Below are 14,780 nucleotides of genomic sequence, written 5' to 3' on the forward strand. Positions count from 1 at the left end.
CACACACACACACACACACGGGAACACAATACTGTGTCTGAGAGGCTTATTGTGTGTCTAATGGACTGCATGAATCTCATCTTGTTAAAGAGAGTGCTGATTGAGGAACTGGACTGTGGAGGACAAACACACACACACACACACACACACACACACACACACACACACACACACACACACACACACACACACACACACACTGCATGGTGTGGGTGGACGTTACTCACGTTTAAGAAAGCGGTTGCGGACCCATTTATTCTGTTTCCGTGCGTAACGTCTCGTAGCAATCTTCAAAGCTTCTACACCTGGACAGAGTTAAAAGGAGGCCGTTATAGATGAGGGGGAGGCCGGAGAAAACTCTTTGAACAGATTCTTCTGGTTGATAAATCAACCAGTTCACCAACCAGTGAATCTAAATCCATCTCTGTGACTTTGATCAGGCATTTCTCTGACCTTTGTCTCGTAGTGCGTCCTTCTCTTGCTGGGTGCTGCTGCTTTCAGGAACGGTCAGGTAATCATGAAACTCCTTAAAACCGATAGACTGGAAAATCCCATGTTGATAGTCCTGACTGGAGTGACGGAGGAGGAGAGGAGAGGAGAGGAGAGGAGACGAGAGGAGGAAATGAAACATTATCTATCGATAAAAAAAAAAAAGTTTCCATCTCCAATTTGACATTTCCAAACACCCAGTGGTGACTCATTTCACCTTCTCCTTCTCCTCTATCTCTCCTTCCCTCCCTGAACAACGAATATCAGTCTGAGCAGATGGGAGGCCCTTCGGGGTACAAAGTGACAGAATGACATTAAAAAAAACTGAATGGCACTGGCAGAGGGACCCACGGGTGCCGGGACTCAGTAGCCTGACCGGAGTGACATCAGGTTGGGGCAGAACCCCACTGGTTACCTCGCCAGACAGTAAAGACAGAGCATCTCAATCAACGTCAGACCATATCACCCCAGTCTGGGCACCGCTGCCTGTTCTAGCTCAGACTGTAGCTTCTCGTAATAGCACCACATTTGGAAGGCGTGTTTAATTCAATGACATAAACCTTTCCTGAGTTTGGAGTGAGTGCAAATATAGCAAAGGTCACCTGTGGAGGCTTTTAAAAAAAAAAAAAAAAGATTTACCTGGACCTGTTTGATGAAACACAGTGGGGATGGGAAAATGGTTTACAGTATGTGGAATGGACAATATTGTGTACGCATAAATATCTATTTATTTATTCCGTAATTATATCAGAAGTAGGTCAGACTTATATTGCTGTTAGAAACTGAAATCTAAATTTAATCATTTAATAAAACAGAACTGGTTTGATGACTGATCTTTCTTTAAAAACTTGAGGTCGTATTTATATTATGAGATTTATATAATGAGACCCTGATGAACACAAAGTTGATCTGAAGTGTATTTTTTCTCATGAAAATCTGAAACCTGTCTCTGCCATTTGACGTTAAAGATGATTCTTCCTTTTAAGACCTTTTAAGAATTTCAGCTATCGTATATGAGACCATGAGATCAGAACAGTCAGTCTTAATCCTGCATGGCCCAACAAATCCTGGTACAAAACAAATGACAGTTATAAGAAGCAGATTTTTTTCCCATGATTTTCAAAGTAATTTAAGGACAAAGATAAAAATAAAAAAAATCAGGGGTATAACAGGAAAAATCTGGATGCTGCTTGTATATTTACAGAGCATATTATCTGTTCATATCCAAATACAGTATTCAGATTTGTTTACAGTATAATGTTAGACGGATTTCCCATAGGGATGATTAAAAGAAAACAGCTCGGTTTAAAATAGCAATTTAATTGCACTTCTTTAGATGATATCCCAGAACTCAGTGTTCATAATAACCTCTACAGTTTATGCTAATTCTTTTTTATCATGGACCGGGTGCAATTTTTGCAGATGACTTGCGTCCTGATAATGTTCAGGTCATCACACTGAACATGCGAGTTGGAAATCTGTATTCTTTCAAGACATTTCTTTCAACTAGCTTGAATTTATGGACTTTTTTAATCTATTATTTTGTTTTCATCTTCTTCTTTTTTTCCCTTTTGAACGATAATTCACTGTCTCTTTGAAGAGCCCTTTAATTTTCTTTTTAACACGTTGTCGAACAAACACTATAATAAGAAATAATGACTATTTCGGGTCCATAACTTACACTTGTAACCGAAACAAGAAGAGGAAATAACAAAAATAAATCTGGCTAGACGGGCAGAGACAGAAATTTGAGAATAGCGACAGAGCGCAGGAAATGTAGAGTCAATGGAGGGAGAGAAAAGAAAGACAGAGAGGAAGGGAGGGAGGGAGAGATTTGACCTTGATGTCTGGCCACAGCAGCCAGCCGGGGATAGAGACATTGAGGGTAAAGGAGAGAAAGACAGACGGACAGAGGAGGGGGGGAGGGAGTAAAGTGCTTGGGTGATCAGATTGCTGAGAGGGCAATAGTGGCAGAGATGGAGAGAGACAGACAGAGAGAAAGAGAAAGATAGAGAGAGAGAGAGAGAGAGAGAGAGAGAGAGAGAGAGAGAGGAGGCTGCGGGTTGATGAGGTGGGATGGGGTGATAAAAGAAAGGAGGGACGAAAGAAGGGAATTGGCAGCTTCCTGGGCATCGTTCCACCAATGCATCAACTCCCCGCAGCCACACCCCATCACACACATACAATATCAATATCTGCTGCCAAGAGAGACCCACAGCAGCGTTCACATACTGGATTCTGTTTCAGCTATTAGTGACGACCACATACATATTTCATGTCATATACAGAACATGTAATATTCTAATTTTAATGAGGGCCCATAGATGTAATTACCACCGGACAAACGCTGCGTTTTATGCATCATAACGCAGAGACACCACACACAGAGACAGAAAGAGCTCCAGTTTGCTACTGGTCATGTGATTGTTAACAAAATGTCAGGGACAACTCTGTAACCGTGAAAAAGACCAGAAGAGAATCATTACCATATTAATGTTATCCTCAAATGGCATCTTCAACGGACAACATAGCGCCGTGGTAGTAATTTCGTCCAGGATGTCCAGTCAGTGTCGGATAAAATTCCTGAGGCTCTGAGGTAATAAGCACCAATCGCCAGACTCCCCCGGTAGTGCTAATGTCCTACAAAGGGGTCTTATCTCTGTAATTATTAATAATCACTGGACATCCGAAAGAAATATCAGTCCCATCTGAACTAAACTCACAACAGTGTGGGCTGTATCTAAATTGGTCTCCAGGCCTTTGGGAAAGTGTAGAGAACAGAGTGACCTGTCAGCCTGGGAAGGAGAAATAAATAACTGAATAACTGCTTGACCGAGTTCACTTTACTCCTATTGCCTTGGTTACATGAAGAGAGGAATTAAGTCTAGATCCAGACTGAATGTCTGGATCATTAATTTAGATAGGAGGATGATAATGTGCTCTTCAACTTGTTGCGCAGGCACCAAACCACTTTGTGATGTTAACAGCAATGACGACAGGGCCAACGCTGAGCATGACATAAGTTTTTTGGCCCACATGACAGATTCATCACCGTACTCTGGATGTTTTAGGTGGATTTTGGTTTGTCTCGCCGTAAAAAAAAAAAGAAAAAAACAAGGCTTTGTGAAGGGAGGATAACACATTTCTCATCGGTTTTAAAGGGGAACTGTGCTGATTTTACACATCAAAGTGCGTTTACAGGTCTTGGGGGAGAACTAATACTCCCGAGGGAGTTGCACAAAGTCTCATATATTACCTCAAGTGAGGTCACTTGAGTCAGCAATCGGTTTGGTCTGAAGACTACAAGTTTGAAAATCAAACAATCCCTACTTTAGGGACCGACTCAAGGCTACATAAACCGCTACTAAGAGAACACAACCAAATCGCTGACCAAACCTGCTGTTGAGTTGCATTATGGGTAATGTAGGAGCCAGGTTTAAACCACTGACTGTAATAAAAATGGACAGCGTATGCGTGACGTCACCTACAGGTTTCTGAAGAGCGCTGAACGCTCGCTGCCGCCATGTTGGTAGTTCTGCCCATCCCGCCTCCCGACTAATCTAAAAAATAGGCAAAGACGTGGATCATCGGCGGACCTGAGGTGGGCTGAATGACACCTGGTTGCTGTTAAATATGCATAACTTTAAGCCTTAACATAATTTAAATGGGTGTGTTAAAAAAAGATTTAGACTCGGTACAATTGTCATGAACGGGGAAATTACCTATAGAGATCAAAACATTTTTTTGTACCAGCTGTAAACATGTTTATTTCTGAAGTTGGACATTTTAACATGGGGACCTATGTAGATTGACTCATTCTGTAGCCAGCCTTAAGTGGATGTTTGAGGAACTGCAGTTTATGGCACCGCTTCACTTCACAGCCACGGAGGTTGCCTCTTGATTTTAACGAGGAGGCGATGAATGCACGGAATAAAAAAGGTGCATCGATTTTTTTTTTTTTTATATTACCTTGATGCCGACAATTGCAGTGCTAAATCTATGCAGGTCTCTGAGCCAAATTTCTTGAGCATCAAATATGTGCATTATATCAGTGAGAATAACTGCAGAACAAGGTGGTAAAATCCTGAAACAATAACAACATTTGACAGCGTCTAAAGATAATTAATTCAGCATGGACAGGATGGTGTTTTTCTACCTGTCAGCCTGGACTTTCTGCTGATTGTAGCGGACGTGGAAGTCTCTGAGCTCCTCTATCAGTCCAGCAGACAACATCTCATCTACTCGAGCATCCAACCGCGTGTCGAGAGCTGGAGGGCGTCAGAGAGAGTCAGAAATATAACAAGCGTAGCAAGAAAATAAGACACATGTATGTAAAAGTTATTTCATGTTGCACTGACGCTCCTATATCAACATGTTTATTTCTGTTGTTTTGATAAAAAGCAATAACAGGAAGAAAATCCATATAATCCTCCCTCATTACCGTCCATGTCAGCGTGCAGCCAGAAGATGCAGGGGGCTGGGTATCTCAGCGGGCCCCCCAGCCCATCGCCTCCTTTCTGCCCCCTTTGCTCCTCCAGCCAGCGACTATGGGGAACGCCTGTCTCCTCGTGAATTTGAAGACTCCTGTAGATAACAAACATACAAGCAGACATGTTGTGGTTGAATATAAACACATATTTCCCACTGGGACTCTGTGTAGATAACCAAACAAATCATTTTCAGATATTTTTTAAATTTCTTTGACTTCCAATATACTATAAGTTTACATCCTGTATGTCCTCAGAGGGTAAACTGAGATTAGATGAGTCAACCATCCACTCATCCGTTAAATCCAATGAAAATGAAAATCTCCAGCGACCCCCTCCCTTCTGGGGCACAAATTTAGTTGAGTTTGAGTGCAGTCTAAATGATTTCCACATCAGCAACAATACATTTAAAAAGACAAGACAGGAGTAAAAATCAAAAGAGACATAAAACAGTGGGAAAATCATGACGATACAATGCAAAATGAAATAACTCTTAAGTGTTAAACAGACTTTTGACATGTTGAGATTCAATCCAGACCAGAGTCTTTAGACGTGCTTCGCTGCGCTCTGAGGTTATGGCAAAAATATGATTCCTGTCGTCTCCTGTCATCAGGAAGAACAGGGTAACCTAACCTGCTAACACAAAAGACCAGAGTGCACTGACTGCTACTCATCAAGAAGTGTGTGCGTATGCATATATGTGTGTGTGTGTGTGTGTAAACAGACACTGGTCCTGTCAGTGAAGACTGGGTGGAGGCCATATACTGTGACAGCGTGAGACGGATCAAGAGCCCTTCAGGACCTCATACAAAACATGAGAAAACTCAAAAATATTTGAGACGCTCATATACAGACATACGAGTTGCCACAAAAAATATAAATATAATTGCATACTAAAGGACAAGTTTGTCCTACCGTGTAAAATTAAATCGCATCAAGCAAAAAAACAAAACAACCCTTAAGACATCAACTTTCTTGGACTATTTATTGTTGATAAGAAACAACATGAGTTAGGCTAATGATCACGAAAAATGGTTACGTGTGATTATTTCATGTAGCTAACTGCTGTTTTAAGTTATAAGTACAAGTACTTGTGTGATTTTTGCCATTTCTGGGCTGTCTTCACATGGCTGAATGCACTTATTGTGAGTCGGTTTGGATAAAAGAGTTTAATATTAAAACTAGATCAACTTACGCAGCATCACATCATGAAAACTGATCTTTTTTTTTTTTTTTTTTACTAGATAACAACTTACAACACACACACACACACACACACACACACACACACACACACACACACACACACACACACACACACACACACACACACACACACACACGCACACACTAAGATATTACCAGCTGTATCACCTGGCTATCTTGCGTTTGTCATTGGGGTGCAACATGGCAGCCATTTTGGGGTCCACCTCCGCCAGCCGTTTATGTAACTCAACTCCTCCCAGTTTCTCCAGCTCCAGTTTCCTATCCGGAGCCCCTTCTCCTCCGTCCCCCGACTCCTCGTTCTCCTGCTGTGAGCCACATTTCAGAATGTTAGAGCTGACAAAAGCAGCTTCTTCAACTATTAATGTGTCCCGTGAGAACGGCGCTTTGGGTCGGAAATAATGTGCAACAGAAATAGAAATAAAAACTAGAAAATCCTAAATTAATGTTGTGGTTCCAGTGTGTAGGATTTAGTGGCATCTAGCTGTCAACTTGCAGGCTGTGTGACCAACTGAACACCACTCGCCTCACCCTCGCCTTCCAAGCTGGTATGAAAACCTTAAGTGGGCACAAAACTCGTCATTTGGTTCTCTGTCCTGGGCTACTGTACAAGCATGGCGATATAACATGGCAGACTCTGTGAAGAGGACCCACTCCCTTCCTTAGATACAAAAAGCTAATTTAAATTTAAAGGTAATAAAAACATAATGATCCTTGTTTTTAGGTGCTTACATACAAATAAATACAAAAACATACTCATGACAAGTATATTCCTTAGTTTGCCAATAGATCCCTTAAATCTTACACACTGGACCTTTAATCATTATTCAGCACTAAAAAGTCATGTTGCAACGAAGAAATTAAACCAAAGTCACATTTTTGAGCACTGAAAGCAGCAGTGTGCAAAACAGCGTGTTTAAATGAATAAGAAATGAAAACATAAATGAGGTAAACACTGTCAAGGAAGCATAGGGGATGATGGGAGGTGCAATTGAGTTGTACATGTGTGACACTCACCCCTGTATCCAGCAGGACTCTCCACAGCAGAGACTCAATGTAATAGTTTGTTCCTCCTACAATGACTGGCAGTTTCTTTCGGTTGTGCATGTCGTCTATGTTCCAGCGATTAAGGAGGAAACTGCACATTTTGGGTACAAGAACAATTGCAGTATAATTTTGAGCTCGTTGAAAGGCACTTGCACCTTAATGGCATTAAAAGAACTGCAGCGCGTTGCACTTTAATTAGTGACTGTGAGAGGCTGCCGGTTGCATTTTTCTAAATTGCTCAGGCTATTAATGTTCATAGGATTATTGTTGAATGGATTTTTATTATATGAACTTTCAGTGAGGATCCAACTTGAAATATTGCTCAAATAACAGCAAACACTCGAGACATACAGAAGAAGACATTTCTGCAAAATTATAATTCCTTAATGTAGCATTGTGTTGGCAATCTCTTCTTAAGTGGGAGTATGTTTGTTTTCGAATATCTAACCTGAAGAACCACGTTTTAAAAAAAATAAATAAAACACACACACACAGCTGCAAAAACTGTGTAAAAATGCAGGAAATCAGCAAAAACCTCCACATGCAGGATCTGTCCTCTTAATGATTCCATGCATCAACACCGTATGTGGCCTATAAAAGAAAATGCCTCAGCAGAAAAGAACAACACCATTTAAGGTCAATAACAGAGTGTAACATTATACAGACGACTGCAACAGAAGTATTAAGATCAGTACGTTGACTGAAGGATTCCTTCTTCTTGTCAGTGTTTAAAGAGTGCAGTGAGGCTGACATGATGATACAGTGACCATTTAATATAACAAGTGTATGAGGTAAATACTCAATTGCCTGGTTGTTTTAGCTGCAGTTGACTTAATGTATAGACGGAAATTTGCTTTGCGGACACGCCCCCACAGTCCTGGAGCTGCTGCTGCTCTTTTTTAATTTTAATTCTAATTTCATATTTTTAATCATTCAAATTTTGCTGGGTGGTTAATAGCACTTTCTCCTTTGGTCTGACAAACTCAGAACACATATTTATTCTGACTTTACACAGACTTTAAACTATCCAATATTTTATAAAAGGAAAAACTAATTTAAAGTTCTGTAGCCAAACTATTTTTTTGTTCTTTCCTACCCCATTAATCATCTCGTGACCTCTCTGATTTGTGCTGTGACTCACCAGAGGGGTCCTGACCCACAAGATGGGAGTCACAGTTTTATGATATTAAAGTAAATGTCTTTGAACAAAAAACAATTTTAAGACATCAACAGGGACATTTTGTTATTTTTTTCTTTTTGCAGCAAAAGAGGCAATACTGTCCTTTTATCGCCAACTCATTCATCAGCTCACACACAGTTTGGTTCACCTCCTAAATTAACACAAAAACATCAATATTGGAATTTTTAAAAATCCTTACTGGTCAAACAGACGACGCCACACCTCATTTCACTTACTTACTCTCTCCTTTTCTGTCGCATCTCCTCTCATCTTGCACCTTTCTTTCCCTCTCTTCCTCCCCTGCCCACCTTCCCTACTCAGGGATAATCAAATAACCAGTGAAACAAGATAAAGGCCTATCTCTCCCTCTCTCTCTAGCACGCACGCACACGCACACACACACACACCAGAGAGGGCTGCATCGCTGTGTTTGCAGAGGAAAGGAGGAGGAGATGGGAGAGACAGCGAGGGTGATCGCTGACAAACGGCAAGGAAAATCGAGGGGGGGGGAGAACAGAAAGAGGGCTGGAAGATTGAAGGCAGTAAAAGAGAAACAGAAGGAGGGGGTTTGGATAGAGGAGGTTTATGTGAGTGGCATGTTGAGTGAAGGATTGATAGCTGATGATGCGTCATTAAGTCCTGCGTCTTTGAACTTCTCAAGCCTGTCAGCCTTCTCCAACTACACACACACACACACACGCTCCTTCTCCTTCCTCGTCTCCCCTCCGTCGTCTCTCTCTTTCCTGCTTTGCAGTTTAAACTCCTCCACCCTGCTTCTATCCATTCTAATCTGTATTCATCTCTTTCCATTTCTCCTTCTTCCCACCAGCAGGCTCGCGCTGCACGGAGCCTATTCTTGGAGCTACCGCATCCCCTCGCCGCAATGGTGAGAGTGTGTGTGTGCGAGAGAAGTGTGTACATGTGTGTGCATGCCTTCCTGATCTATTAATACCATCTCTAGTTATTGCCTCCTCTCTCCACATCTGTGTGATGGCCGGTGTCTGCGGGACTGCCCAGAGTGTGTGTGTATGTGTGTGGGTGTGTGTGCTGATGTGTGGGTGGGTGTGTGTGTGTGTGTCTGTGGAGACGCATTACAGACACAGACTCCTCTATAAATATCGTCTCTAGTGATATCTCTCTTCTCATTTTCAGTGCAACATCTGCAGCGAGACACACGCGAGGACATAGCAGATCTCCTTCTACGCAGACCAATTATTAAAAGTCAAATTAACTTTTACTAATTAGAGGGTGTGATAGAGGTGATAAGGAACATATTTTGCCCTCTGCCCTAACACGCTTCCAGGAAAAGGATATCAGAGACAGCGCTTTGTTCCTGAAGTCCACCACCGTGTAACTGCTAACCAACGGGTCCACAAAGCTGATCATGTGATGTCTGCACTGAGCGCGCTCCTCAGCTGTCACCTTGTTGGTAATGATGTCGAGGCCCTGGTAGACCTGAAGGGGAAAAACATAAAGTAAATAAGAGCCATCATAAAAAAAATAGGGAGATAGTAGTAAGTAGGTTTCCTAGAAAGCATAAAACCTGGACAACACAGACATATATAGGTATATATACAGCTATATAGGTCAAGAGATTGAAATCTGTGCTAGTAGTGGTGTGTGCGTATTTGTCTATGTCAGAAGCTGGAGGCTGTTACAGAGGAAGGAATGAGGAGCGCTGTTCGTCGTCCATGTGAAATGGCTCCGACCATCCCTGTAAATTATGATACACACCTCCTCTGTCCATTTTACATCACCCAGCGAGGGGGCTCCCTTGTGGAATTTGACAGCCGAGTGTCGTACAGTAGTATTCAGTATACAGTATTCAGACACACACACACACACACACACAGAGTGGAGAGTTTTAAAGGATGCCTTGGGATGTAGGGAATTGTCTAAAGGCCTTTTCCCATCAATTACACTCAAGCAAAGTCTTGTTCAACGTCCTTGACTATTCTGAAAATCCAACTCCAATGAGGATTGTCCTGAAGTTTATGTGCTTTGTGAGTGTATTTACATTTCTCCCTTTACAGTCCAGCACACGTTATACATTAAAAAAACAAGTTACTTTTTCTGTTCAACAGTGAGTAGTCAATGGTAGAAAAGTCCATCCATCCATTTCCATAACCACTTATCCTTATCAGGGTTGCAGGGGGCTGGAGCCGATCCCAGCTGACACTGGGCGAGAGGCAAGTTGCCAGTATAAAGTATATGAGGTAATGAGGTATAAAAGTCATTCACCTAAATGTGTGAACCATTGGGGCGGTATTTAGCTATATTTTGAAGATTTAACTGCATTGTTTATGGTGATTATAATGTTTTATTTCTATGAGCTTGCTGGTATAGTGGGGTGGTATGGCACTGTCATGGATCGACAAGTGACTACATTCAGCTTTTGGTAGATTCTAGTATAATATAGGAGTTGCTGACTTTTGCTGCTGTTAGTCTCTGGTTAACACCCTTCTCTGGCACACTGCTTGCCCTGGCTTGTACTGTGAAGCAGCTGCTTGTCCAATAAATGTTGCATTTGAGACACGTTCTGATTTTATTTAGTTGGTGGATTAGTTTTAAATATTGCAACGGATAAAAGGAAAAAAGAAGATGCAGATTTCGTGAACTAGTTGCAAGTGACAGGTGGGAACTGCAGTTTGGGAGAATCCACTGTACAACTTCAGACTCGTGATCAAGGTAAGCAGTGACTTGTCTTGTCGTAGTGTATATTCCTTGCAAGCAAGCAAGGATAACTCCTGAGCACAGTTGCTCATGACACAACAGTACAGCAAATGACTGAGGCTGATAAAAGTGCTGTTTTTAAGTTGTGTTTCAACTCTTGGCTCTTGTTCGGAGGCTTAAACTGAACATATTACCATAACCAGCCAAGGATCTTTGATAAAAGCACCAATTCCTCTTTTACTTTTTGACCATAGAGCTCCAAAACAAATGCAGGCGGACATGTTCAGTGGTGTTGGTCCATCAAACCTTCAAAGCAGTTTGGTGTAGTTGGGTACTCAAGATGGAGCAGCATGACTTTTACACCATGATCATACAACAGTATTTTGACTGCAAAGAAACAGAAGTTCAACTTTGTTCTCAACCTTTTGAATCTTTTTTGCAGGTTATGAGGCCAATAAGCAAGTTGCAAAACAGCAAAACATCCACATCTACTCCTCATTTATCATGTAAAAACACCTTTATGGCCTCGTCTTCTGCACAGCATCTGTGTATAGTCTATCATCAACCATTCAAACTATGTCTGTGTGGCTCCTCGAATGTGAATCAGCCTGAAGCTGCCAGGAAAACTTTATGAAAAATCCTTCTGAGTCAAAAACTTCCTAAACAATTTTACCAGTAGGCTGAAACTTTTAGTTGGAGTCATACTTGATTTGAGTAAAAAAAAACAAAAATCTTAAAAGTGAAGCGCTCTATTCTTACTGAGTAGGAAAATACAGCCTTTAATCTTAAGCAGCCAAACAGCTATTGGGACTAAAGCACAAATGAATACAAGTATTATTTTTACAATGTGAAAAAATGAATGAAGTCACTCTTGACTTTTACTCCTGAGGTTTTTTTTCCCCTCTGTGAAAGTGATGCACATTTCAAGACAAACGACATATTGTGAGTTACGATTTTTTACTTTTCAGACTGTGAATAGACTCTCTGTGAAGTTAGGTCAGCTGTGATGCAGTGAAGTGTGTAGTAGGAGGAACGAGAGCAGGGAAGGTCAGTAACGCGTCTTTTTTAGAGGTTACAATTTGAAAAGAATTGTCACGAGTGTGTGAATTGACCATTTAGCTAAAACCCTCCACCAAACACTGACTGTCCAATTATAGCTTAACAACCATAACTAGAAATGGAAAGTCTTGGGGCTGTAGTAAGAGATACTCGACATTCAATAAGTCTTTTTTAAAAGGTTTCAGGCCCGAGGGTATGGGCTGACATGGAGCAGAGCTGGTGTCGTGCTAGAACCAGAGCTGGGAAAGCGGGCAATGTAACCGAGATCAGCAGCTTCTACAGGCGAAAAGTCCGAACAGGGCATTAATGAAAGAAACTGACAAGAGAAAAAGAGTGACAGGGCAAGAGGCTGCTAGATGTGAGTAAATCTGGGGCTAACTTTTAGTCGTTGGCCAAAGTTTTGTGAAAAATGCTGATATGCAGACAGCTGGGCTTCTTGCTGTTGGACTAGTAAGTAATATTAGCTGGCTCCTATGTCTTGTGTTGATGTTTGGCTGTTGCAAAGTTGTCGACTCACTAATTTTTGATCCTAAGTAATGTAATCATAACAAATACACATGTACAACTGTCCATATTCATGACTGTGGTATTGCACTCTGAAACTGGAGGCAATGCTTTAGTTACCGGTGGGTTTATCAGCTCTATACTAAGCTGCAATACCAAAGTTTTACTTCTAAGACCAAGACTTGGCACGTTAACTAACACTATATCATTACTAACACATCCATTGTGTAGTGTTTACACAGTGTGTTGAAGCTGGCTCTGGATCACTGCCATCAGCGTGTAGGCTAACATTACCACTTCTACCGCGCTCGTTATTGGATTCGGGGAAGTTTATACTCCAGGAACTCCAGCCAATGTTGCTGAGATAGGATTACGTTTGGCAAACAGGTTGGTTAGTCCTTACCCTAAAAGCATTTTCTCTTGTAACTGCAAACGAAAACTATTTAAAAATGTATGTTAACTAAGCAAACTAACAGAGTTGGGTAAGAAAATGTTTTTCCTCGTCATACCTACTTCATTAGGACTACCTAGCTCTACGAGAACCAGGTAATACAGTTTTATCTTGTCTCAACTCTTTCTGTTCATTCTGTATTACAATGCGTGCCCGCATCCTGAATACGTCTCAACTTTGTTACCAAGCATCATCCGGTAGTCTCAATCTCATATTTCAAGGCGTTACGACATTACACACTGTTCAACCAAACATACATGCAGTGGGTAAACAATGCAGCTGTGCGGGTTATTGATCATATCCTCGGTCAAAGTGCGTGTGAATTGCGTGTACTTCACCAAATGTTCTTCAGCACCGCGGCAAGCCAAAAATGGGGAGCAGGGCAGGGCAGGGCAGAACAACCCAGCCTGATAAATTATTCACTGCTTCTCTGCACGACACCACTGTCAGCCAAGGTAGGGATGGATGCACGGATGGATGGACGGACAGATAGATGAAGGAGACGGGGAGTAAATGAAGGAGGGGTGAAGGTTTGAAGGGCTTTTTGGTAAAAAGGGGAGGTGGGGTATGTGTTGCGGAGAGGACGAGAGAGAAAAAGTTGAACGGACATAAGAGGAGACAGAAGAGCGCTGTGTACTTGTTAGAGAGAACAGGATGCTCCCTGACAAATTTGCACACATTATCCACCACCACCCCTCCTTTGCCTTCACTTCTCGCTCGCTCGCTCGCTCGCTCGCTCTCTCACACAGATTGTACCGAGTGTAGACAGAATGATAGGTAGCAGATGGATGGTAGAATAATGGTGAGAGAAAAGACTGATAGAGATGCTAAGAGATATAGGTTGGCATCCAGTTGGTGTAAGTGTTTAAAATAAAGAGAAAGCGACACTTGGTGTCTCCTTTTCGAGCCACAGACCTCCCCAAACTAACGAACTTTTGTCACCCCTCCCATATGGTGAAAAGACAAAACTCTTTTTAAAGCATTATTTTCTTTTCTCTTTCATGAGCACTTTAAGGACTTCTCGTCCATCTTGGATAAAAAGTTTAGACTTCATAACAGCGGGCATCTGCCGTGGAAGATCGTGTGATACGACTGATAACAGCTACTAAATGGACCATATGGTGAGATTTTGTCAGCTACTGTTTCCTACGCCAAGACTGAAAGTTAGTTCAAGTAGATTCACAGCATCTTAGAGTTATAAGTATTGTAATATCTTGTATTGTGCTTTTGTTTTTTATTGAGTTATAACTTGTTTTGTTTTTTATCCACACTCTCATCTCCATCCCTTCTTCCACAGCCCCCTTGGTTTAAACTCTGCTTTCTTTCTGTCCAACAGTAGTAAAGTTTCCTCCCCCTCTCAATCTCCCTCTTATTTTGATCTCATTGTTATCTACCACTGAGAGAACACAGCTAAATGTTACGTAACCACCCCTCAATGTACGTTTATGCGCTCTCTCGTGTGAGCGCGTTGCAAAAAAACAGACTGCAATGATTTTTAATTTTCGCCTTAACGAGGACGAGGAGACCCAAGAATGAAAGCAGGCAGAAGAAGAGCAGAGTGTAAAGCAGAAAAAAAATGAAAAGAGCCACTTGAGTGGAAGATATGAAGAGAAAAATGCAAATGAGAGAGAAAATGAGAAAGAAATGAAGACTTCCAGTTCGAGGC

The 14,780-nt window shown here is 41.6% G+C and overlaps 1 protein-coding gene across 3 annotated transcripts in view; it reads right to left on the bottom strand.

Annotated features, from left to right (window-relative positions):
* The window catches only part of trit1 (tRNA isopentenyltransferase 1), a 35,223-nt gene that overhangs the window by 11,474 nt on the left and 8,969 nt on the right, over positions 1-14,780 (bottom strand). Inside the window, exons 2-8 of one of the 3 annotated variants that reach the window (XM_019275401.2) lie at positions 9,742-9,882; positions 7,218-7,316; positions 6,351-6,505; positions 4,931-5,073; positions 4,646-4,757; positions 454-569; positions 228-305 (exon numbers count right to left, since the gene is read on the bottom strand). In XM_019275401.2, coding sequence (XP_019130946.1) covers positions 228-305; positions 454-569; positions 4,646-4,757; positions 4,931-5,073; positions 6,351-6,505; positions 7,218-7,316; positions 9,742-9,882 — 844 coding nt within the window. Of the gene's footprint in view, positions 1-227; positions 306-453; positions 570-4,645; positions 4,758-4,930; positions 5,074-6,350; positions 6,509-7,217; positions 7,339-8,667; positions 8,703-9,741; positions 9,883-14,780 lie in introns of those variants that run through there. The other 2 variants (XM_019275399.2, XM_019275402.2) reach the window with 2 other exon arrangements.

This window comes from Larimichthys crocea, chromosome XIII (genome assembly GCF_000972845.2).
Source record: "Larimichthys crocea isolate SSNF chromosome XIII, L_crocea_2.0, whole genome shotgun sequence".
Taxonomy (NCBI): Eukaryota; Metazoa; Chordata; class Actinopteri; family Sciaenidae; genus Larimichthys; species Larimichthys crocea.